The 26,458-nt window shown below is 54.5% G+C and overlaps 1 protein-coding gene across 9 annotated transcripts in view; it reads right to left on the reverse strand.

Annotated features, from left to right (window-relative positions):
* Window positions 1-875: 875 nt before the first annotated feature.
* The window catches only part of ATOH8 (atonal bHLH transcription factor 8), a 30,216-nt gene continuing 4,633 nt past the window's right edge, over window positions 876-26,458 (reverse strand). The window contains exons 2-4 of one of the 9 annotated variants that reach the window (XM_071221528.1): window positions 22,522-22,713; window positions 17,710-17,798; window positions 876-1,859 (exon numbers count right to left, since the gene is read on the reverse strand). In XM_071221528.1, coding sequence (XP_071077629.1) covers window positions 1,544-1,859; window positions 17,710-17,798; window positions 22,522-22,713 — 597 coding nt within the window. In that variant the 3' untranslated portion in view covers window positions 876-1,543. The other 8 variants (XM_045193846.3, XM_071221529.1, XM_045193844.3 and 5 more) reach the window with 8 other exon arrangements.

A 26,458-nucleotide genomic window follows, 5' to 3' on the forward strand; every position in this document is an offset into this window, starting at 1 on the left:
CTGGTCCCCTGGCCGGGAGATGGGGTACTCCCCTCCCCACCCTTTAGTAACAGAAGGGGTCCTCCAGTGCCAACAAGTTTGATGCCAACTGGTCCACATTTCCTGCTTCACTAGGAAGTGTCACAAGTGTGAAACAGAGGTTCAGAGGGACAACTGAGTGGGGCCGTGACCTGTGTGTCTGGAGTCCCAGGATGACTGACCCTTCCTAACTGTCCCCTCTCAACCCCCATTCCAAGTCCACACTGTCTGGTTGGCTTCCGGAAGCTTATGAAATTGGAATCTATCTGAAATGGAATTCCCTTACCTGGGAATGCACACAGGTGTGTGTCCGGAGGTGCGTGTGTACACAAGCAGGTGTGTGTGTGTGCTCTGAGGAGTGCTCTGAGCAATCTTGGTCCCCTGGTCCTGGTCCAGATCTTGGCCCTTGGCAAAGGGCCACGCAGGGGAAACGTGAGCACAAGAAGAGGAGGCTTCTTACGGCCAGTTCCACCCACAGACACCCCAGCCCAGCCCAGAAGCCTACGGAGCCGACAGGAGAGGACGACATTGGGAGGAACAAGGGACAGATGAGCATCCTGCATGAGTACACCCTTCCTTCCTTACCACCTCCCCTCTGCTTGGGCTGCCCTGCCTCACCTACACAGCCCTTCCACACAATCCTCTCCTAGTTCCTACTACCCCGCCAGTTGAGGCCATGGTGAGGGCACCCCTTACACACACGGACACACTTACACACTGCCCGCTTCCTGAAGAGCTCCCAACCTCTAGGCAGAGACCAACCTCTCTCCTCCCCCAGAGCACCCGCCCAAATGACCAGCCAAAGTTCTGGTCACCCACAGAGTACACTCAGTATACTCCACACAAGCATTCTCTTTACATGTTGGGACTTTTACTTCAATTTGAAGCAGATGGTTGAGCACAGATGTGAACAGCTTTGGCCTTTTGAGCAAAGAAAGGAGCAGGCCTTGGCTTTGAACATGCCCCACTCCCCCACATACTGGCCCATTCCCCTGGTCCCTTCCTCCCTTCTGCCCCCTGCATAACTAGTAAGAGAACACTGGCCTCCAAGCAGGGTGCCATCCTGTTTTCCCAGCCAGAAGGGCGGGCCATGGGCAAGGAGGGGCTGGTGGGGAGCAAAGACCCTTAGGGAGGTTGCCTTACCCCCTTGCCATGATGCTCAGGGCCCAGGAAGAAGCCTGGGCCCAGGGAAAATTGAGAATCAGGATCAGAGGCCTGGGCAGCCAATGGGAGGGCAAAAAAGGGGGCTGGGATCGCAGATCCCACTCCTTACAGGCTCTCCCAGCCTGCCTCTCACAGCCCCCAGGAGGCTTATCTTGAACCCAGCCAGCTCAGGGTCCAGTGCAGAAAGAGAGATCCAGGTCAGAAGGTCAGGTGCTTCCAATGGTGACCAACGTCCATCCTTTCTGTGAGTTTCTGGTGGAACTGCTGGCTCGTCTTTGGCTTGAGATGGAACTCAGGCAACAGGAGGAGCAAAAGTCTTAGGGCAACACTGTAGGGTTTTCTCACCCATTTTGTTCAGTGTCTATGTGGTGTCTTTGGCAATGAATTTCTGCAGCCAGAGGCTGGGCCTAGGGCCCCAGGCAAGAGGAAGGCTGAGCTCTCTCCTTCCCACCAGGCAGAGGGCAAAGTGCAAAGTCCTGTGGAGTGGCTGGGGGAGGGCGGAGGGTGTGAGGGAGGCAGGCATGCCTCTGTCTGCCCTGAGAGACAGTGGTCTGAGTTTCTGGCGGCATCTTGAAGAAGAAGATGAGGCTGGACTTGGTGAGCTCACCTTCTCCTCCGGCTCTGCTGAAAGGAGGGCACACAGAAGTGTTCTTGGTCTAGGCCAGGGCCAGTCACTCCTGAAAGAAACAACCAGCCGTCAGAAGCTGTCCCTACTCACCCTGACTCTTGTTTCCAGAGGTCAACGGGTACCAGGCGCCAGCACCCTCGCACTTCCTTTCACTTAATCACCACAGCGGCCCTGGGAGGGGGGACCCGTCCTGCTCAGGCAGGGCCCTGTGTCTGGAAGGCTTCAGAGAGTAGTCAAGCCAGCATTTGGACACAGGACCGGCTGCCTCCAGGGCCTACACTGTCCCCTTACCATCCCCCTTTGGCATTTCAGAGCCACTGCCGGTGTGTTGGTTTCGGGGAATGGGAAGGGCTGCAGGAGGTAGAGGGAGCTCAGGGACTGGTCCTGAGACGGAAATGCCCCATAAGGCCTCTGAGGGATGTGACTCCCACAGGAATGGCCACCCGCAGCTCCCTCCCCTGCGCTGTTGGACTGGAGCACTACACCGGGTGTCAAGAGGCCGGCTAGTCGCAGCCCATCCACCTGACAGCTGGATGACCTGAGCTGTGGCTAGATGAGACAAGCCACTTAACTTTCTGTACCACAGTGTCCCCATCTGTAAAACGACACAACTGGAACAGGTCGATAATGTTCAGACTTTCCTTTAAGCATTGGAAATGAAGTCTGAGTTGTGGATCTAACACAGAAAACGTGGTTCTGGTCTACTTGGAGCATCAGGGCGACGGGGGGCACACCGAGAGGGGGACCCAGCATCCCGTTACATTCCCTCCAGCGCTGCATTCCCTGGGGCATCTTGAAAACCCCAGGCTCTAAGAAGCACAACTGGAAAATCCCTAGGCAGACCACCCTTAGGTTCCTCGCAGTTGTGACCTTCAGAAACTTCACTCTGGCAGCTGAACGTGGCGTTGCTAGTGAGAAAACTGACCAAAGGGGGTGACCTGCTACCAGGAAGGACCATCAGATGGGGGCTGCTCATGGGGGCTGCTGGGGTTGGAGCTTTTGGGGCAGGTCGGAGCTGGTGGGGAGGCTCTTCGAGGGCTGCAAGTCCACCCCAAACACGCGAATGAGTAGCAGCAGTCCCTTAACCCGGCTTACACACCCCTAATGAAGCAGCTCCTGATGCTTGCAACAACCCTGAGCAAACGGCCAAGCACTTACTTTTGAAATACATCTGTTGGGCACTTCCCACATGCCAGGGAGCTGCCTCACACCTCCACCTCAGAGGTGAGCCATCCTGGGCTCAGGCTCAGGGAAAGAAGCACTAGAAGTTGGCAGCATCAGGATTTGAATCCAGATCGGCAGGCTTGCTCCTGCTGAAATGGAGGCCACAGGGAGCCTGGATGGAGCCAGACCACGAGGCCGGAGCGCCTATGAGCCACAGACCTGGAGCGGCCCGCCAAGGTGGGAGGCCAGGGCAAGGCTGAAAGCGGGGTCCAAAGAGGGCAAGAGAGCTGGGCCAGGAGGAGGGTGTGTCCTCCAGCTAATAGAGGCTAAGGAGCAGAAAGGGAAAAGGGGAAAGAGGGAGCACCTTGATGTGGTGAGACCAGACTCATTCTCCCAGCCCACTGTGGTGCGTGGCTGGCCCCAGCAGGAATCTGCTTTTTGTTACCGAGTCTGAGGAGGAGGATTAAGAAGCAGGAAAGGAAGCCCGTGGGGATGGCACTGGGTCTGTGGTCCACGCGGTGATTTACAGCCCACGTCATCCTGGCGCTGGATGCCTGGGGGGCCCTGACAAGGACAGCTGAGCTCCTTTTTGGTTCAGCTTGCCTGTGGTCTGGGGGAAGGTGTAAAAGGCTGGGTCAGCTGGAGTGGCCCCAGGAAGCCAGGGCCCAGCTGCAAGACCTCTATCGGCTCTCAAACCCTACTGAAGCCATGGCTACCACCCACGAGCCAGGGAGATGGGGTTTCTCTTGCCAGGGGTGGACCTTCAAATTCTTGACCCCACCTTTCCTCTCAAGTCCACACTGGACCTGTGTCCCCACCACCCACCTGGGCTTAGGAATCCTGGCACATGCATCACACATCCAAGGAACCTTAAATCCATTAGGGCGTGGTGGGAAGAACACTGGGAGGTCTTAGGTGCCAGGACCTTCTTTGTGATTAGCCACCTGTGTGACCTTGGGGAACTCTCTCCTTCTCTGTGCTTTAATTCCCTCACTTGTACAGTAAGGGGGTTGTGCATGGACTCCCCAAAAAGGTGCCCTGCAGACTCCAGTCAGGTGGGACATATCTCATAAGTTTGGGAAACACCACAGACCTTGGTCCCATCCTGCAAAGTCACTCTAGCTATTAAAGGCTCTGTAAAGTCCTGCAGTAAAGACATTCCCGTGGCTTTATTTACCCAGTATTTTCCGAACCCATGTGATTGATGATGTGATTGCAACATCATGAGTAGAAACTCATTCAACCTTCTGGTACAGTGAAGCTTACTTAAGGCTACCCAAGGGCCAGTGGGAAGTCGCAGGAAAGGCAGCAAAGGGCCTGCAAACTTCCGTAGGGGCCATCTGTGGCCCTCCCCTCCAGGTGCCAACCAAAAGCAGCATGAGGCAACTTTCAGGAATCTGCTTCTTTCTTGCCTGACTACCAGCTGGCCCAGTCTCTCAGCATCCCAACCCCAAACGCCTAGTGGAGACCCCGATTGGTCCAGCCTCAGTCATACTTCTTCCCTTGAACCAATCAGCTGTGACCAAGGAATGGGAGACAAACCTGCCTATGCCATCTCCTCACAAGGAGCTTTGTGAGAGTGTGTGGGGGTCTGGAGGGGGGATAAGTGCATGTGCATAATTGAAAATACAGAGGGGGAGCTGACAAGTACTCCCCACTGTCACAACTACACCACAGATACCCGGCAACATCACCTCTGTATGGGAAGCACAACTTGGGAGGGCCTCGGGCGTCTCTCCCACTCTGGCCTTTTGTGGGCGTTATTTCTGCTGGAGGCCAAGGCACTGGGTACGGCTGGGTAAGGCTCTTGGCTCATTGTCCTAAAGAGCCTCCTGCATCACAGCCCCTCACCACAGAAGATGCCCTTTCACCGCAGGTTCTGCTGCTAACACAAACTCTGGGAACTAGACAAGACAGCCTCTCCAGTCCTTTCAGCTGGTCTGATGTGCTGAGTCCGACAGACATGATTTGGTCGGGTGGCAAAATGGTTGAGTTGATCACATGCAGACATCATCTCTTCCTTTGTTCACTCGCTCGGAGTCTGATCGTCAGCTCCATGAGAACAGGGACGTGGCCCATTTTGTTCGCCGCAGTAGTTCCGGTGCCGAGAACAGTGCTGGACACGCAGCAGTGTCTCCACATGTATTTGTTGGATGAGTGAATAAATATTTCCAGTTTCAGGGATTTTATTTACTGGAGCTTTTACATGTCACAGGATATGTTCTCTATTTCAAATGTAACATTTGAGCGTTTCTGTAAATGTACCTGTGCTTTAGGGGAACTTTTAGTATTTATTGTAAACTCTGGAACAATTTTGCATCTTTTTTGCTTGGTTCACTTCCAGTGTTTTATTCCTAATTACACATCCTTTACTTACCAAGTTTGCCTCTGGCTGTAAGTGGGCTGAGCTCCTCTCTGATCGCCTCTGCGTGCTGCAAGGTAATTTCACCACACTGGGGGCATTTTAAAAAAATTACCTGCCTTCCAAATTACTTTATCCTTTAAATTCATTTTCAGTTGCTGATGTCCATTTTACCTACTGAAGTATTTTTCACTATTTTCACATTAGACATTTTATTATATTTAAGCAATTCGGATACAGCCTTCTACCTGCAGAAAAAGTTATCCAACAGGATTTAAATTAGAAAGATTTTTAAATTGCTTTGTCCTAAAAAGGGAAGTCAGATTTCAAGTGTTATTTTAAAACTAAAATATGAAAGACAGGCAAGGAGAGCACAGGAGAAGTACTTCTCAAGACCCACACTATTAAACACTATTTTACCTTTCACTTTGAAATACACCAACACGTGGGCTGGAAAGGGGGCTTCACGTCCCATTCTGAATGCTGAACGCTGGGGTTCGTTCATCTTGGCCACAAAGTCAGTGGGCTGTGGGGCCCTGGGCAGGCTGGTTAATCTTTCCAGGCCTCAGTTTCCTCATTTTTAAAACGAGCACAGTAACAGCACCCACCTTCCAGATCATTAACAAAGAATCAGGGAGACAATGGAGCCGTGCCCCTGGCAGGGCCCGGAGCGCGGGCGTGGGAGCGCTGGAACGTGCAGGCTCTTGTTCCCACAAAGGGCTGGGTCCTCAGTTTGACTAACTGGGATTTGAAAACACAGAATAAACAGCCTAAAAAGTCTCAGAACAAATAACCAGAAATAGTCACTTTGAACTAACTGTCATCTTGACTGATTGGATTTCAATGCATTCTTTTTTAAAAATAAACACAATTTTTAAAATTACATATGTCTATCAATCTGATGAACAGATAAGCAAAGTATGGTGTGTCTACACAATGGAATATTATTTAGCCAGAAAAAGAAATGGAGCACCAACATGCATGATAAAACATGGATAAATCTGGAAAGTATGCTAAGTGAAAGAAGCCAGACACAAAAGACCACGTGTCATCCAATTCCATTCACATGAAATGTGTGGAAAAGGAAGTCTATAGATTAGTGGTTGCCTAGGGCCGGGGAGGAGGGGTCCGGGAGGAGGGGCCGGGGTAGGAAGTGACAGCTAAAGCACATGCATGGGGTCTCTTTTCAGACTGATGAACATGTTCGGAAATTGACTGTGGCTATGGTTGCACGTATGTGTGAAAATACTAAAAACCAATGAGTGCGTGAACTATAATCTTGATAAAGTTGTTAAAAATTTAAAATTTTGCATAAGTAGTGCATGTTAATTATAGAAAAATTACAAAATACAGAAGAGTGAACAGAAAAAAAAATTAAATCACTTCAACTTCCCCACCTAGAGAAAACCCCTAATAACTCTGGGTGACTATTTCCCTGTGCTTAAGTACACCTATACGGTATTTTATGAAAGTAGACTTATGTTGTACAAACTGCACCGTAAGCTGCTGTTTGTATTTTCTCTAACAGCCAATACATCTTTGCATTTGGCAGATCTGCTTCCACATCTTCTCGTTAGGGCCAGGCTTTGCCGAGGTTATTCTGGGCACAAGCGCAGGCTCGGGCTTCCAGCCTCCAAACTTCCCAGGGAACTGGAAGCAGGTATGACCAGGCCACCCCCAGCGCCTCCCGCCCCGCCTGGCCTGGGCGCCATGGGTGACAGGCAGGAAATTTATGAGCAGCTGGAGTTGGCTGCTATTTGCCGAGGGCAGGAACGTGGCGTGAATCAAGGACCACACTGTGTCCAGGCTGGGAGGGCCCTCAGAGGTCTCAGGCATCTAAGAGTTGAGAAGTTATGGCCAGAGCCCCTCATGAGCCAGAAGAATCTCCCTGGAGACCATGAATTGGGAGAAAAATTCATTTACTCAAAAAAAGATTTATTGAGCTCCTGCTGGGTGCCAGCTGTTTGACAGACACTGGGGTTATAGTCCCTGTCCCGGAGCAGCTTACAGTCCGAACAAACCCAGGGTAAAACTGAAAACCACTGCTGTCCTAACTGCTGTTGGTCCCGCCCATCCCCTGTTCTGTTCCTCAGGCTGCTGACCAGCACAGCGGCTGAGCTGGCTGGGACCCCAGCTGCGGTGTGCGAACAGAGGCCTGTGCCCAGCTGCCTGCACCGCTAAGAGGCTGCCCTGCCCCACAGGCCTCAGATCCCCAGGATGGGGCATGGGTGGGTCCGGCAGGCCAAACCCCTCATTTACTGAGGTCAATGAGTAAGTTCAAACCTCAGAGTCAGCCAACGACATGCAGAAGAACTTTCTGACCAGTGAGAAACAACCATGGCGTCAGACAACGTTGAGGATGAGAGCAGGTAACCCTGAGGACCCCTCCTGTGCTAAGGTGCCAGGGTGGAGCTGGGTCTCAGGTTTCCTGTCCACGCACTGTCCACATACCCGACACTATCCTAGAGCCTTACGTGGAGTTACTCCCACCCACTGGAACAAAAGCTCTGGAGGAGGAGTTTTGTTGGCTGTGTCCCTGCTGCCCCCGCCCCTCGCCCCAGTCCAGGACAGTGAGGGCCAATTCCAGTCCAGCCTCTTAATGCCCTGGCTCCCACCTCCACTGCAGGCTGGGGAAAGGTGTTCCTGCTCTGAGCTCCTGAAGTGCTTCATACCAACTCCTCCTACATCCCTCTGTGCCACAAATTAGTGTTGGTGCGAGTGCTAACCTTCCCTCGCTCACCCCACACATCTCCGCCAGACCTCTCAAGGGAAGGGGCCACATCGTCTTCCACACCTCTGCCCTTGCAGGCCTGGGAACAGTTGAGTGGCTCAGTGCTCAGGGGTACCATCATCCAGGTGCACTCGGGCCAGGCACCTCCCTGCACTCCTTTGCATGTGTTATCTCACACAGTCCCTTGGGGAGGGGGGCGCTGCTGCTTTCCTTTTGCAGCTTAGGAGATGGGGGCCTAAGCAGTGTCCTCGCTTGCCCTAGGTCATGCTGCTAGGATGGAGCAGAGCAAGGCAAACCCCTGACCCTCAGAGAGTTCACTGGCAAGTCCCCAGACCATCCACCCAGCTGCCACCTTCCTTGGTTCTAAGACAATCACAGCCTAAGAGAAGGTGGGTGGCCATAGAAGTCCTGGCACTCCCGGAGCCAGGGCTTGAGCTCATAAGGAGTCCACTGGGCCTGCAAGGGACGGCCAGGGAGACCCGAGGCCACCGCCACGCTGACTCCTTCTTGGGCTGCATGCCACTCTCTCTGGCTGCCAATCTCTCTGTTTCTCTCCCCATGTTCTGCCTATATGTCTCCGTGCCAACTCTCTCTTGCCCTCTCCTGTGTTTATCTCTCCATGTCCGTCAGCCTATCTGTCTTTCTTGGCCCCCAACCCACCCACAGTACAGGAAACTGTGAGGGTCGAGCTGGCCTGGTGGTGCCTGAGTCCCAGCTGCTGCAGCTTCCCATCTGCTTCCCATCCTGTGATGTTGTCCAGCCAATTCCACTTGGCTTCAATGCTGCTCTTCCAGACCCAGAAGCTCAAGGAATCATGACCTTGCCCTACAGCCAGAGGAGGCACCCCCGCTGGAGGGGATCAGACGGCTGGACAGATAGATGGACCAGCCAGGTGAGGAGGGCCCTGCTCCCTCGCAGCTTCCTAGCAGGCCCTGCCCTGTGACTCCCACACTGCACACCACCCCCAACCACAGTGTCGAGGGGCTCCTGTCAGGCCTGCCTCCGCAGGGCCAAGGATGGCTCCCCATCGCCTGCCTCTCTCAGCCCTCCCCTCCCCAATCCTCACCACAGAGTGACAGCAGGAGTGATGGGGCGCCAGGCAGACAAGCCAATTCATGCCACAGTGCTGGCCGGCCAGCCTGTGCACAGACCACAGCGTGTCCCCCGGGAAGGAGTCTAGCTCTGGATACTGCAGGGCCAGCGGCAGCAACAATGGGGTGGCTGGGAGAGGCCACGAGGCCCCTGGACAGCCCAAACATCAAATGATTCTAAAATAACAGTGTGAAAATGCAGTTTTGAGCTGAGAAAACCCCCTCCCCCATCCCTTCCCAGCATCCCTAAGCCCTTCATAGATGGATTCAGGGAGGAATGGGACATCTCTGATCAGGGCTCTTTACTCACTACCCCGACCATTAGTGACAACACCGAAGTAGCTCCCAGCTGCCTAAGGGAGAGGCCAAGACTGGGAAGGGCTTTCACCCACACTCATGTATATACACCTACACTCATGTATGCACACCCACACTCATGCATGCACACCCACACACATGTATGCACACCCACACTCATATATTCATGCATGCACACCCGCACTCGCGTATGCACACCCACACTCACACATGCACACCCACACTCACACTCATGTATGCACACCCACACTCGTGCACGCACACCTGCACTCATGTATGTACACCCGCACTCATGCATGCACATCCGCACTCACGTATGCACACCCACACTCATATATGCACACCCACACTCGTGCACGCACACCCACACACATGCATGCACACCCACACTCATATATGTACACCCACACTCATGTGTGCACACCCGCACTCGTGCATGCACACCCACACTCACACTCATGCGTGCACACCCACACTCACGTATGCACACCCGCACTCGTGCATGCACACCCGCACTCATACATGCACACCTGCACTTGCGTATGCACACCCACACCCACACTCATGCACGCACACCCGCACTCATGTATGTACACCCGCATCCACACATGTACACCCACACTCATGTATGCACACCCACACCCACGTATGCACACCCACACTCATGTATATACACCCACACTCATGTGTGTACACCCGCACTCGTGTATGCACACCAACATGCAAGTGGACACACACACTCCCCCAAGTACACCCACTGATATGCAATGCGCCAGCTAGGCATCAGACAGCCTCTGTCCGAATCCTGATTTCCCTATTCTGCCAGCTGTATGACTTTAATGAAATTACTTAAGCTCTCTGTGCCTCAGTTTCTTCACCTATAAAATGGTAATAACAATAATCTGCTGCATGAGGAAGCAGGCAGGATTAAAGAACACAATGGCTACAAAGCCAAGCACTCAGCATTAGGCAGTCACATGCCAGAGCACACACATGTGTGGGTCTACATTTACATGTGTCTTCCCCCATTTGCTCATCAGTTCAAGGCAGGAACTGTGTCTCTACTTCAGACTGCCAGGGCCCACTCAGTACTGGGCATGACGGAGATGCCCATTAGCTGCTGTGGAAGACAACCAGAAACACCGTATTTCCTCGTGCTTCCATTCTTCCTTTCATCTGGCAAATATTTTCTGAGTGTTTAGATCAAGCCAGGCTGCATTCGAAGCACTGGGGATCATGCAGTGAGCAAAACAGACAAGGAGCCCTGCACTCCGCACGCTGACATCCTAGGAGGAGCAGCTCCTATGCAGAAGCAAGTTTCCCTAAAGAAAGGAAGCCTCTTGCTTTCTGTGCCAAACAGCTTGGGCAGGTCCTTTCCCCATAACTGATGCACTTCCTCGAATTCTCAGCCAGATGTTACTGGATGTACTTTAGCTTCCTCTTGACAACTTAGGTCAAGCCCACCCCGGTTCTTGAGACTTCTGGGGCCGTTTGCCCCGACGCTACACGGCCCCAAGCCTCTTGGCTCTTCTCAGCCTCTGGCATTGATCCTCTTGTTTTCCTGTTTCTTCCCAGACGATTAGGCCACTGGCTGTGATTCTTGGTCTGTCAATGCACCTGCTCCAGGAGCTGGCCTCCCACTTCAATAGGTCGTTTCTGTTCAGCTTCTCTGATTTGAGACACCTGGGGGGGGGGGGTGTCAAGCTTGTAAGAACAGACTGTAAGTAGTAGACTCTGGGCCTAGTAGGAGGTCCAGACCGGGCTCTCCTGTGAGCTTCTATGCGTGGCCTTTGTGTCATTGAGCTCTGTGTTCCAAAGGGTGGGGTCTTTGTCTGTTTTGTTCTCCAAAGGACCCAGCCAGCACCTAGAACAATGCCTGGCACACAGTAAACACTCAAAACTATTTATTCTTAAAGAAATGTGCCGGACCTTCATGCTTTCTTCATCCTTCTCTGCTCAAGTAACTAAAGAGATTGAACAAGTGAAGAATCACTGTGTGTACGTGTAGACGGGGTCAGCTTGCAAATAACCACACAGGCTGCGCACCCACGTCCTGTGTGTGCATGGAGGTGGGGTCAGGGTGGCAAGAGCACCCTGTCATGGAGGGGGCAGGTAATTCTCAACAATGCTTTGTGGCTTTTCTACCTCTTCTGGGGGTGGGGGCAGCTCATGGGGCTGCCGCCATGGGCCCAGCTGCCTGGCTCTGCCCTGCATGCTACCGAAGAACCATCCCTAAGGGCTACTGACCCCTGCAGGAAAGGAGCAAGTTCTGAAACTCTCCAAGACCTTCAGTCGTCTCCCAATGGGCACCCCCTTCCCACCTGGTCAGGGACTTGGCCCACCACAGGGGAGGCCCTCCATCGGATCCCGGCAGGCGGCGCCCACAGATGCGCCAGCGGACGCGTGCAGGGGTGTGAGTGCACACCCCATACAGTCACAGCAGGTGGCAGAGAGACAGACCTGGTGTCCTCTGCCTGGCAGTGGAATCAAGTCCTCGGTGGGCAGCCAGGCTGGTGCCCATTCTCTGTCACTGGGTGGGGAGGGGACCCTTGGGGTCCCTCTGCCCACCTTCCTGATGAACCAGGAAGCAGTGTCCTCCAGGAACCCCTGGACAGCGCTGCACTTCTAGCTGACAAGCCCTGTCGTGGCCATTGTTTCCACGAACACTCCTCACCCACGAACATTTTTACTCGTGTTTCATGAGGAAAGTGGGGCTTGGAGAAGGCAAGTGATCGAAGTTACAAAGCTCATGAGTGACTGGGCTGGGAAGCAGACCCACTTCTCCCCGCTCCAGGCCCTGCACTGCCAGACATGCCCTGCAGCTCAGCCCTTCCCCTCGCTGGGAGCGGAGGACAGTGATGGCCTGGGTTCAGGAGCACTTATTTCATGGGCCAGATGAGCCTGCCTGGGCCCCGTCCAGCCCTGCCAGCTTTGTGGCTCTGGGTGACTTCACCTCTCTGGGTCCCAGCCTCTTCACCTAGCCCCCACGGTTAATGCTGTGGCCCTCAGGAGGCTCGAAAGAATAACAGGCATGAAAGGTTCTGCAAACTGTAAAGCGCTGTGCCAAGGCACCAGGTTGCTGGGCTCCCTGAGCCTCAGTGAACAGAAAATGGGGCTAATTGGGCTACTGGCACCCACTTGGCAGGGCTGCAGTAAGAAGTGGGCAAGCTCAAGAGACTAGGTTTCTGCCATCGTGATGAAGGTTAACACACTGGTTAGTCCCACTGGGAAGAAAATCACCTGGTCACACATCAGGGTCAACCCTCCAGGGATGAGCCATGTGACTGTCTTTCTCAGTTCGGGAGGAGCACCCGGTAGGGGATGTCTGGGCAGGACTAACTGAGCTGGTGAAGAGTAGTGTTCTTTGAGGTGAGGCCCCTGCCCTACCTCAAGATAGCATGAGGATGAAGAGTTCAGCGCTAAGGCAGCCATTGTGTAGCCATGAGGCGAAGACCAAAACAAGCCTGCCGCCCGACGTCACCAGAGCCTTCCGAACGGTGTGAAACAGGGGCCCCTGGTGGTTTAAGCTGCTGCTTGAGGGTTTTCTGTGGCCTGAAATAGCTTTCGTCAGGGATTCAGGGGGAAAAGCACAAGCTCCCAGAGGTCTGGGGGAGCCCTGGCCTTTCTCTAGCTGTGTCCTGAAGCCCCTAGTTGATCCTTCCCTGGAGTTTTTGCCTTCAGCTCAGGAATATTCAGCCCTACAGTGTGGATTTCAGTGGGAGGAACAGTGTGTAATTATTTGGGGGCCTGCTATGTGACAGGAGCTGGGACACAAACGTGACAAGGCTCACGGCCTAGCTCGAGAGGTAAGCACCAAACAAACACTCTCACTGAGGTATCGCATTGGCTATATCCCATAATATTCCATGTAACACGTCACCCACAAACATAATGTAATGCAATGACACAAAATGAACTCTAATATATCACATAATGGAGCACCTCGTAATAGAACATTTTCTATCATTACTTCATAGCATATCATATGTCGCTTTCCTGAATGAGATTGCACACCCCTGTGGTGGGGGCAGGGGGGTGGCCATGCCATGGGCCCAGACAGGAGGCTGGGGCAGGGGTCAGAGAGGGCTTCCAGGAGGAGCCAAGCCTTCCAGAATGACAGGAGGTAGGCAGACAGAGGGGAGGAGGGCGCGCCAGACAGCAGGGATGGCATGAGCACAGAGGTCACAAATAGCCCCTTTGGGAGAGGAGTTCCGTGTCATTGGAGTGTAAATTGGGACACAGGGAGTGACCGGCTGGAGCCAAGTCACTTGCAGGGGAGGGTCAGGTGTCCTATAAGGGAGGCCAGCCTCTACCCTCGGCCTGTGGGGAGCCCCCAAGGGTCCTGAGCGGGGAAGTCAGGTGGTGAGATCTGGCTTTCAGCAGAGCCACCGGCAGGGGCTCAGGTGGGGACAGACTGAGTGGGGGAGCAACTAGGGGCCGGTCCAGGCCCCAGGTGGCTGTGAATTCTGGGCAGAGAATGTAGGGCCTTGAAGGAGGGACTGGTTCCTATTCTGACTTCTAAAACATTTGTACTGGGAGCTCACGGAAGGTAAGGATTCGTATTTCCTCTGAAACCCGCTTTCTGGTTCACTGGAGCACGTAGAAAGGGGACAACCTGCTCCAGGACAGGTGGGGAACTGGGTCCTGCTGGTGCCCTTCTGTTCCAGGCCTCCCACCGTGCTGGGTGCAGGGGCTTAAGACTGGGCAAAGGGCAGAGCAGGCCCCGTCACCCCTGTCTCCCTGCCTTCTTCCCCTTCTCAATTTCTGGCCCCTAGGCCAACTCCATATCATCGCCAGGGGCTGGGCCAGTGGACAATCCCCCTTCCCCAGGTCGTCCTCACCATGAAGACCAACCTCTCAAGCAGGGACATGGGAGGGAACTCATAAAACGATTCCATATCCCTTTGTGCCATTGATCCCCCCATAGATCTGAGAGGCAGGATGGGCATCTCCCAGATAACACGCTTCAGTAAGGCCACCTAGTCACACAGCCCCTGGGGCGGAGCTGAGACCTGCCGCAGAGCCCAGACACCTGCCCAGCGAGGCTGCTGTGGGGAGGGTGGGTCTCACCAGCCTGCACTGAGCCCTTCGGAGTAATGGCCCTGAAATTGCGATAAACATAAATATTTGGTCCTGCTGGAGCTGCCATCTCTCCAACTGAAACTGGAGGAGAGAGGGTTGCAAGAGAAACGAAGAACGGGGGCCTGAGAAAAGTGTACATGAAATGCACAAATATCCTGTAAAGCCCAGAACTTTTGCTTGTGAAAAACTGGCCACCCACAGCAGCATGGGCGACAGGCTTTTTCCACTGCCGGGGTGAGGGGCTGCCGGAACTTCTGGGTCTCATAGAACAGTGGGGCTGGGGGGAATGCAGGCAGTGTAACCAGGGTACAGGGAATGGAGAAAGTAAAGGGGAAACCCCCAGTCCCCTGCCCCTGGCCTGTGCTTCCCACTGTACTGACACGTGGGAGGCAACTCCTCACTTCTACCTGGCAGCCCAGGCTGACTCCCAGCTCCTCCTCGGGGGCCAGGGGGTGTGAGGAAGGCAGCCAGGCCTTGCCCTCTTCCTTTCTTCAGCAGTGCTGGCCTTCCAGCTGCCCTGCCCCAGCACCTCATGGGCCCCCAATAGGCCACCCGGTGACTGCTCCTGGGAGGTGCCCAGATTCCAGGCAAACGTCTCGCAGAAGTTTCTGGCAGCGGCGGCAGCCAGTTCTTTAAAAAGGCTTCATGTCATACGGCAATCAGCTGAGGGGCCCAGGCCCTGGGGTGTGTATTAATACCACGGTTCTCCCAAAGCATCCTGTGTTGCTCTCGGATGAGCAGATGGCGGTCTCCCTGCTCTCTCTGCCCCCCACCCTCCCTCTGCATGGACACTGTCCACATCGTTCTGCTCAGTGGATGACTGCACTCACTTTCTGCTGACCGCTGATGGGCCGGGCCCCACCCTCACTGTGCCCCCCCAGGCACCTCCTTCTCCCCCGTCCCCTCCAGCCAAGGTGTTCTGAAAACAGTCACTGCCAACCATCCCCAATTTTAACAGCTTTGACAAATAAAAGTTAGGCAGCATCCAGGGGCACTAATTAGGTGGCCTTCAGGCACCTTAGAGGAAGAAGAAAAGTCACAACTGGTGTAAGAGGAAGAAACAACATGAAAAGAAAACAAGGGGGAACAAAATAAAAACCAGAGATAAAAAGTCAAGAGAAAACAGCGGCGCCTGAGAAACAAGAATTCCAGCCGCCAACTTTTACGGCGTCCAGCCCTGTTATTCATAAGCGAGTTTCCTCTCTCACAAAGGACCTTTTGCACGGTTTTCCCTGCTGCCTCCAAACCAGCTGCTCGCGCTGTTGTATCCTGAGTGATGATGAGGCTCTGAAAGGGTTTTTTGGGAACAGATGGCCAGGGGAGAGCTGGGGAATGTGCCAGCAGAGGGCTGGGCGGGCTGCCAAGGCCTGCGGTGACTGAGTGCCTGGGCTTCCAGCTCGCGTGCTTTCCCTGCCCTCTGCCCTCAGTGGCGCCAGCAGGCCTTCCCAGCGAGAGCTCGGAACATCTGGAGTCTGGGGCTGCCAGGAGGGGGGGCCGCAGCGGCGGCGGCAGGCGGGGGACCCTCTGTTCCAGCGGAGCTCCCATGGACTCACCACCAGGCCCGCCTCACAGAACAGCTAATCAAAACCACAGCGCCCGAATGGGAACCAGGCGTGCTCCCAGCTGCAGCCAGAGGCCGCCAGGCGACTTAACCTGGTGTCAGACCTCGCTGGTGGCACCCCCTAGCCCACCCCACCCTTACCACCCCCGGGGTCACCCCCAGCGGGCTATTGGCTCCCCGCAGCTTAATGAAGCCTCCATGTGCTGCAGCCTGGCTGCTCACAGAAGGGCTGTCGCTCTGAACAAGGCCCTGCACCGGGCATTTGCTGGGCGCCCCCTGGGCACAGGCCACCCTGCCAAGCAGTGCATTAGCTTCAGGGCTGGACAGGCCTCAGGAGTTGACCAGCTCAGACTTCGGAACCCAGAGACACAGACTGGAAGCAGCTCCACCACTTCTAGTCCCATGGCCTTGGGCAAGTGCCTTTCTCTTAGCCTCAGTGTCCCTTCTGTGCTATGGGGGAAGGGGTCGGTGTTATGAGGCGCAAAGATAATGTGTGTGAGGTGCCTGGCACACAGGGCTCCTCACCACGCGGTCACTGTGACTGTTGGTGGTAATCTGCTTGCCGGTGTTAGTACTGTGTACCACCAACGCCACGCATGGGTTTTGGCGTAAGTCCATGAACTTTAGAAGCCGAGGGATTTCTGGTTTGGTTGCACACTTGCCCCCTTCAAGGGTGTAGGAGCAGGGTTTTGCCCTGAAGTGCTAAAGAGAACTATTTGCCCTCACCTGCATTTTGGCTGGTGAGTCATTCACCCAGCCCTGGGGACTGCCCTTTTCTGAGAGGTTCCTTCCTGGGGTTCCATATGAAGTTGTTGTCTCGTATGCAAATTCATGAGATTTCCTTTCTGGCACTCACTGAGTAAAATGCCAGCCCATAAGGGAAGGATCTTGTTTAATCCTTCCAGCAAGGTGGCAGGGAAAGTCTGCAGGTTCTCACTTGAGTGGTGAGAGAACTGGGGATCAGAGAGGTTAGGTAACATGCCCAAGGTCACACAGCTAGGAAGTGCCAGAACCAGGACTCCAACGCAGGCCTCCGGCCCCAAAGCCCCGCACTTCGCCTACTTCACGGCCTTACCGAGGGTCCCCCATTGGTTGCATTTTTGTGTGTCTTCAAGTTAAATGACAGCACCACAGGGAACTGAAAAGAACTGCAGTGTTCTCTCAACTTAACCCCCAACTACAGACACTCTTTCTCCAGGTTCCAGGAGGGAGGGCACACAGCCTCGGCAGCGCTTTCCAGAGGGGCACCTTGGCTGGAAGAAGGACTCTTACAGGGTGTTCCGAACAGTCTCTGTGTTCCAAGGGGTGATCGGCTGGAGCAATAGAGGGGGCCTCCCGTGTCTCATGAGTGGTTACTTCTGGTTCACCATGCCCGAGACCCCCAGTTTTCATTCATGCACACCATGTTGGGAGAAGAGCGGGATCTGTGAGCACATGTGGTAGGGGTGGGGGCAATTTGAAAAAGGAGCAGGGGTGGGGGGGGTGAACGAATGTGAAAGAGGAGAGGAGAGCAGCCCCCGCAGCCCCTACCCCACCTTGGGACCACCCGGGGACGTCAGAGGACAGCAGGAAAGCCGGCTCTGAGCTCACCTGTGAGGCTCCCCAGCCAGCGATCCCTCCAGCCCCGTCCCTGCCAGACTTGTGGACCAACGGTGTCGAATGAAGAGGAGAAGCAGCAGCTGAGAGAACACTCTGTGTTAGAACAAACAGCTGGTGACAAACGTCTATGTAATTGGAATGCCAGAAAAAATAAATTGCATCCATTTTTATGACAAGAAGGAAATTTGATGGTGATTTCCCACCCACCCTCCTTTTTCTCCCCAGCAAATGGCCTCTGTGGGCTTTGAAAGCAAATGGTATTTAACTCAATTGCTTGGCCGGCAGACTTGGAAACAGAACCTCCTCTCACCCAGTGCACTCCCACTGCGGCGGGCAGGACAGGAAGTGGTAAGAGCCCAGATACACCTCTCTTACTGGCTGGGTGTCCCTGGGCAAGGTCCTCAGGCCCTCAGCCTCGCTTCCATTATTTGTGCAGCGGGACAACACCAGCACCTACCTTGCAGAGGGGGCAGGAGCGGTCGATGAGGTGATGTGTCAGAAACACTAAGCACCACGCCTGGCACATAATCCAGGCTCTGAGAACGTCAGGTGTTATCAGTGACCCCAGGGCGCACTGAGCTGGGGTCTCAAGGGTCTCTGAGAGTGACTTTCATATCTGTGGGAAGTGCCGTGACGGGCAGAGGGGCGAGCGAGAGTAACGCATTTCATCATTTAGACAGAAAAAGGGGCTGAGGTGACCTCAGCTCAGCAGTCAAACGGAAATCACTTCCATCAACAACTCACTTTATAGAAGTGGAGACTGAGGAGGCCCTCATGAGGGTGACTAAGAACACAGCAGGTGTGGACAATGCCAGGACAGGGGGCACTCTGGGGGCATGAGAGGCTCTGTACCCTGGAGGCTGGATCCTGCCAGAGCAAGAGCTCTCAAGACTCTGCCTCGCACACTTGGGCGCGGGAACAGCCCACTGAAAGAGCAGGTGCCACTGGGTCCTGTTGGAGGCCTGGGCTCAGCCACTTGGCCAGTAAGGAGCCCTTCAGACCACTCTCAGCTCCCGCTGACCCCTGACCCAAAACCAACGTGCCTCCTCAGCTTGTCGCCAGCACTGAAGCTACAGACAATAGCACCCGAGACATTCTTCCCAAGAGGAGTCGGACCATCCTCAGACTTGCCATCCCCAAGGAAAGCCTCCCCTGCCCAGAAATCAGCAGGAAAAGGAAGACATAGGTGGGAGGGAGCTGTGCCAGCCTCATGCCTGCTCTGGCTCCAGGCCACCCACAGCGTGAGGAGCAGCCCCTGGTCTTGCAGAGCCAGCCCTCCCGGACTATGCGAGCAGGCTGCAGTCACATGAGTGCAGGAACTGACTGGACATTTACCACCAGGGCTTAAACTACTCCGTCCCTGTTAGTAGTGGTGGTAGTTGCTGTTGTTGTTGATGTTATTCATACTCAATAGCTTAAAATCCCTGGAGGGGTCTGCCCTAGATGGTGGGAAATGGGTCCTTCCCTACTTCTCAGGTCTGGCAAGGCCCGCCCAAGTGCAGGTGTACAATAGTTCTTCTGCTCTTCCTCCTCCTCCCCCTCCTACTCCTGTCCTCTCGCCCCTCTTCCTCTTCATCCTCCTCCTCATTTTTCTCCTCCTCCTCCTTAGCTTTCAGGAGTTGCTGCTTTAAAAACAGGAGCTGCGGAAACCTGGCCCAGAGCCAGGTGCTTAACGTGCATTATCTCCGGCTGCAGCAGGAGTCAGAACTGAGCTCTCCAGAGCCCCTCAACTCCTCCCGCCTGTCCCTCTGCTGGGCGGCCTCCGACATGGCCTCTGCACTACTGGGACTTCCAAACAGGGCTCTGCATCCCCGAAATCACATCCTGCAACGTCCAAAGATGGAAGACTCACCAGTCAAGAGATGCGGGTGCCCCACCCTGGTAGGAAAGACCTGAGATGGGTAAGAGGATGTGCCTGGAGCCTGGGGGGCAAGCAGGGGCCACTGTAAATCCCATGCTTCACACAGGTCTGGAGAGACATGGCCACTCATCAGAACCGCAAGGGATCTCGGGGAACCTCAGGCAGCCTCTCAAGGAGGTGACCTGAAAAAGGGTCACCCAGCCTTTCAGGGCACATTAACTGTGAGGGAGCCACCTTCAAGTGGGACAGCTCAAACCATCCTCAGTCACATCGGTGACCAGACCATCCCAGCTGCCATTTATCAAGGACTTCCTTGTTTTCTAGTTTCTTCCTTTCTTTGCTTTCTGTCTCCCTAACCCTTAGGCCGTGCTCAGTGGCTGCAAGGGAGGGGTAATGGGGGCTTGACCTGGGCCCCAAACCCATACCCTCTGTCTACAGGGACTATGGAAGGTCAAGCCCACCCCACTGTTAACACCCCATCACAGTGCCCATGTGCTCAGCATGGAGTTCCCCAATGTGGAACTTGCTTTAGGTGCTCAATAAACATTGAATGAATGAATGAGTGAATAAATGAAAGAATCTCTAGAGACACCGTACCCCTTGGTTCTAGTTAACAAGACAGAGGCCTACCGCAGCCACTCATGTCTGCTGGGCAGGTCACTGGAGACCATCCCTGAGGACACTCTGCAACTCTCATGCCTGCACGGTGCCAGAGTTGCAGGAAGGCACAGCAGCAGGAATGGGGCAGTCCTGTGAGCTCCCACCCTGCCAGGAAGAATGCCAGGCCCAGGGAAGCCCTCAGAGGTCCCAGCAGCTCCAGGACCTTGTCCTGTCCCTCCATCTAAGTCCTCTTGGCAGTGGTGACTAGCACCTGGGAGATGGCAGTCACAGGGCAGCCTGCTTGGTAGGAGGGTGACGCAGAATACAAGCTGCTCAGTGCCCTTCTGAGGTGGCAAGACCCCCTCATGGAGAGTCAGAGTGGAAAGGACCTTAGAAATCACTGACGATTTACCGTCACCATCCCTGTTTATCGATGAGAAAACCGAGGCTCAAAGAGGTGGAGAAATAGGTCCAAGATGACACAGCTGGTACGTAGCAGGCCAGGACTTTGAAATCAGGGCTGTCTGACACTCTTCACCATAAGCTTCCACTCAGCCTCCCGATCTGGACAACGGGAGGTTGGTCCAGATGGTCTCTAAAGTATCTTAGATTTGGTGACTTCAGGGGAAACCAAAAGCTCATCTCCACTGGGCATCTTCACTCCACTCTCCCTTCTTTCTTCAGCTCACAGGTGTCAGCCTCCTCCCCAGCCCAGGACACTGTGTGTGCCCATCAAGGACCATGGACTCCTGTCCAATGTGAGTGAGGGGAGGAATCAGAAAGAGAGGCACCGAGGAGCAGAGATGGAGAAAATGGTGCCTGCCCACTCTGCCCATCCAGACCTCCAGACCGCCCGAGTGCCAGGGGAAGTTCACAGAGAGTTTACAAACCCCCTTTGTCACAGAGAGCCGCATGGAGCCATCAATCACGCCCTTAATTTACCCGTGTCACTTTCCAGTGGAAAGCTGCCCCGTGAGCAGCCACTGGCGCTTCCTCTCACCCACTTGATGAAGATCTCATCTAACTGGTCCACGTTAATCACTCCCAGAACGCAATGTGCAATTATCACAGCAGCAGCAGCTGGCTGGCTGTGAGGACATGCCAGGGCCCTCCCTGGTACATGCGGGAGAGGCCACGGACAGCTTTTCTGGCAGGGGCCCCGGGGCCCCTGGGAAACCTGAAGAACCCTAAAGGGCCTGCTGGGAAGGAGGAGGGAGGCAGAGTGAGTGTCAGGGACAGGGGGAGGGGCAGGCCAGGAAGGAAGAAACCTGTGGAGGGTGCCAGTTAGCTGGCTCCCCGCCCTCCCCATGGCTGAACGCCCAGGGGAACCAACCACCCCCCTCGCGGATATGGACTGGGTCCCACCCTCTGTCACCCTCCCTCAAGCCTTGTGGGAACTGAGATCCAGAGGGTTGCCACAGGCCTTGCTTAACACTGCCTAGTACTGGTCCCCAACTGGAAATGCTGAAGCACAGGCCATCTGGGAACCGTAGTTATGCTCAACACCTTTCCTCCTGCACATATTTCTCTAAATACATCAGGCTTTCTACAGGCTGTTCCTTCTGCCTCATCTGCCTGGTGATCTCTTGGTTGTCCTGCTGGTCCCAGCTCAACCACCACTTACATTAAGATACCCTTTGAAAATCCCCTGGGTAGGAAAGGTATCTGTCCCTCCTCTGCCTGGCCTTCCACAGCCCCTAGCACAGGCCTCGGGGAGATCCTCACTACACTGTCCTGCCCTTCTATACTGGCAAGAGGGTCTCTCTAACCATCTGTAAGGTGCATGGGGTCTGGGACCATGTGTTTATCAGCCTGATAGTCCAGCCCAGCATGCTCAGGTTGGGGGTCAGCAAATCCCTCCAAGAATGAATGAGTGAGTGAATGAATGAATATCATCCACCTTAATGCATGGCCTCAGATAACCCACAGGCCAAGTCACATTCCCAAAACTTGCCCAACAGTTCTCTGGGCTTTCATCTGCTCAGGGGATCCCATCCTGATAGGACATCTATGAGGGCCCACGTGGGGAATTCAGCCCCAGAGCACAGAAGACTGGAAAGAGCTTCAGAGACGAGCTGTTCCCGTTCCAGTGATGAGCAAACCCAGGCCCAGAGGCCTTGGGTGACTGTCGAAGGTCCCCAGCAGCCCCATTACCAGAACTAGGGTCATGTCCATGATCCCAGGACTGTGAGGGGCTCTGAAGCTGGGGTGACCCCAGCAAAGCTCCAAGAGGCTAACCTCACTGGCCGTTTGGAAGCCTGAGTGAGTGTAGGACACCCCAAGTTCTGTCCCCACCTCCCCGTCCTCTCCCGGAGGCTGCTACCTGAGGGGCTGGCGCATACCTTGCGCTTCTTGGCACGTCCCTCGGCCTGCAGGGTGCGGGTGCAGCGCTGCACACACTCGGAGAAGCTGAGGTTGCTGCGGTCGGCGCTGTAGTCGAGGTCAGCCAGCCGCGCCAGGGACAGGATGTAGTTGCAGGCAATCCTCAGGATGGCCAGTTTGGATAGCTTCTGCCCATACGAGTAACACGGCACCTGGTGGGTGAGAAGGCGTCAGGAGGAGCTGCTGGGGTCTCTGTGCCGAGTACGACCCCGCGGGCACCCTGGCCAGACTGGCATGGGGCTGCTCACAGTGACATCGCACGACCTGAGAGGGGCTGCTGGGCAGCAGAGGTGGCCTGTCTAAGCCCGTGACTGGGTTTCATTGTCTGTTCTAAACAATAACACCCGCTGTTTCCTCACACACACCTCAGCTCACGCACTCACAAACCTGGGGAGCCATACAAACCTCCACTCGGTACAGGAAGAAACTGAGACTCAGTCCTTGCCTGCGAGTCAGTCTGAACGAAGCACAGTGCGCTCCCACCCCATCCCCAGCCCGCCCTGAGAACAATTTTAGCAGCTCTGATAGTCTATTCATTCACTCACTCATTCAGTGAGGCTTGTTTTGCTAGGCACTTGAGGTTCTGACAATGAATAATGTGATTCCTATGCTCATAGCAGAGTTAGGGACCCTGGGAGCACAGGAGAAGGAAAAGTGCCAGCGCTCAGTGGGGAGGGCCCACACACGATTGGTTTTCCTTTTCTCTTTTTCTTTATGCTCCTTCTGAACCTGGGCTGCTGCCGGGCATACAATGCATGCATTATAAATATTTGCAGCCCCAACCAGACTTGACACGTCTGTCAGTGGTTCGTCACCAACTCCACACTCACTAACTGCACGAGGATTTGTAGCAGGTGAAGAGATGGGGGCTCTAATTTTTGAACCTTGTCCACCAACGTTTGCACCACATGAGCAAAAACCTACGAAGCCTGCGGCACAGTAACGTGTTGGAATGTGGAAAGGCTACCACCAGGTCCCTCTGACAGGGGCTCATCACCACAGCCGTTGCTGCCATGAGGCATCCTTCACCCAGATGGCTGAAATGTGCTCCACCAGCCACCAAGGCTCCAGGTTTCCTCCTCTCTCTGGCTCTCCAGGAACTATACACAGCAGATCTATCTGCCACCAATATCTGGTACTAATTAACCCTCATCCCATAGAGTGGGACCCCCAGGGCACAGCTGTTCAACAGGTGAGCACCCGCCCCATATGCCAGGTACTATTCTAGGTCAGTGGTTCTCTACCAGGGACAACTTTGTTGCTCTGCAGACAGTTAACAATGTCTTCAGACATCCTTGATCATCACTACTGGGAGCAGGGGGAAGATACGGGCCTGTAGTAGGTAGGGGCCAAGGATGCTGCTGAATATCCTACCCCACGCAGGACCCTATGATGCCCCCACCGCGAATAAATGCCCGGCCCAAAATGTCCAAGATGCTGAGGTTGAGAAGCACTATTCCAGGCCCTGGGAATAAAGCATGAACAGTGTGAGCATCCCAGGCGAGGACCCTAAATGTAACAGCCACTTTGATCTCACTTTGAACCTCACTTTGTCCAAAAGCTTCCCCTGACTGCCCCACCCCAACCCTAGACCAGGAGGCTGAAGGTAAGGCGGCAGGTGCCTGCCCTTGGTAGTGCTCCAACAGCGCCCACCCATCGGACCTTAACTCCTGCTGATTGAGACTCATTTAGTGGCCAGTCTCCCTGTACGCTGCAGGGAGAGGCCCCCGTCTGCAGGGCCCAGCACAGGTCCTGCCCGTAACAGGCACTCAGAGGGTTTGTGGAATAAGAAAAATGAATGAGAAAAATGAATGATCTCCCTCCACATTCACCACGTGACTCCAGAATGTTTAGAACTGGGTTCAAAACCTTTCCTCATCCTAAGGATGAAGATTTAGCTACTGGGCCTGGAGCTTAAGCACACAAACCTTTTGGTCACCTGGTTCGACTGCTGGCTCTAGTCTTTCCTAGCTATGAGGCCTTGGGCAGTCTCGTCATATCGCTAACAGGACTGACCTCACGGCATGGTAGGGATTAAATGAGATGACATATGTATGCACTGCTCGGAGTAAGGCCTGATACAAGTCAGCAAAATGGTACAGTCGGTGTTGCAGATCTCCCAGGAGCGGTTCCAGAGAGGGCGGGAAGCGGGAAATCTAGAGCCAAGACAGTGACTGCTGAGCCCCTACCCCAGGGGGGTCCTGAGGTACACCCACACCAGAAGCAAGGTTTGCTGTCACTTTTTAAAATGCTCCAGCAGCCAAGGAGTTGTCCCTTACCAGGCTAGGAAACCCAGGGAGGGGCAGGGAGGTGACAGAGAGAATGCCAACCTCCAATGCATTTCCCCTTCCTACCTCCCACTCCCAGCCTGGCCACAGCTCCAAACCCATCCAAGAAAAGCCAGCAGAACAATGCACTTTGCCTGCTCCCAACCAGAGGCCAGAGGATCCTGCTTTATCAGCATGAACAAATAAACAAGGTCTGTGGGACCGAAAGGCTCCTGATAATCCTAGGACAGAGGATCCCAGGAAGGGAGTGCCCGCCTGGTGGAGGCCCTGGACATGGGACACAGCTCTGTGACACGGGCCCTAGTGTTGTTTCCACCCAGAGGTCACGCTGGGAGTCGTTCAGCTCTGTGAGCCCTTGGCCCCTGAACAGCTGGCTGCCCTGCCAGTCGGGAGCAGGGCTCCCAGGAGGGTGCTGCTCCTGGGGATCCAAGATGACTGCGGTAATACAGAGAAACAGATGAGGTCAAGGCCAACCTAGGGGCACCTATTCCAGGTTCTGGGCCAGTTCTGCCCCAGATTTGTCACTGTCTCACTGCTCCTGTCAAAGTCCAGGTCTAACAAGAAAACTATCTATTGAGTGCTGGTTGTATAAGCTATTTACAAGTAACTTTATCCCATTTAAAACCTCCCCCCTGCACACACACAAAAAGGTTCTTATCCCATTTGTACATATGGAAACGGAGAGGTGACATCCTGGGCCCCAGGTCACACAGCTAAGACCTGTTTGGGACCAGAAGTTTGTCTGGCTGGTGTCCAAGGAAGGCACGTGGCCACTGGGCTCTCCCTGCTCCCACCACCAGAGGTGGCCATATATGGGACACCAAGAGCAACTTTTGATCATATCACTCCTCCTTCCCCCACCCTAAGGAGGGTGTGCTCCTCAGCCCACCTGGCTAATTCCAGATCCTCCTAGTGCCCAAGCTGCAGGACAGAGCACCTGGGCCCCAACAGCCCAGCTCAGAGACACCTCAGCCTGGGCCACTAGTGCAAAGTGAGAATCCAATGGCAGGTACCAATTCTGGGAGGCCAAGGTGTGGGGAAAGAGCTGGTCTGAATCCCAGCCAGTTACCAGCAGTGTGACTTTGGACAAGTGTCTTTCACCTCTGAGCCTCAATTTCCTCATCTGGAGAATGGAGCCAGCAACCCCTGACCACCCTCCATGACCACTTGGACCAGGCCCCAGCTTGCTGTTCGTTGCGGTCTGCTCAGGCAGGCGGAGGGCTGAGTATTTTGCACACCAGGCCTACCTTCATCCTAAAACAGCTCCAAGAGGTAGAAAGTATCACTTGTACCTGACAGGAGCATTGGATGGTGGGTGTGTAAGAACTTTCTACAGCTCTGAAATGTTTGGGGTTTTGAACTTCCACCTTAGCTGGGCTTTTTCCAGTTAGCCAAAAGCAACTGCTTGGGGATTTGCATGGGCCCCTATCGCCTAAGATGGGGAGGTGGACAGGCCACCCTTCCAAGCTGCAGATGGAGAGTTCTAGACTGATCCCATGGGACCCCAATTTTGTGCATTACCTCTCTGAGCATGCATATAGGGAGACCCAGAGCCCAGCCACCCCACGGCCTGCAGCAGACCCCGCGGCAGCTGTCTGTGCACTCTGGT

This window comes from Desmodus rotundus, chromosome 5 (assembly GCF_022682495.2).
Source record: "Desmodus rotundus isolate HL8 chromosome 5, HLdesRot8A.1, whole genome shotgun sequence".
Lineage (NCBI taxonomy): Eukaryota > Metazoa > Chordata > Mammalia > Chiroptera > Phyllostomidae > Desmodus > Desmodus rotundus.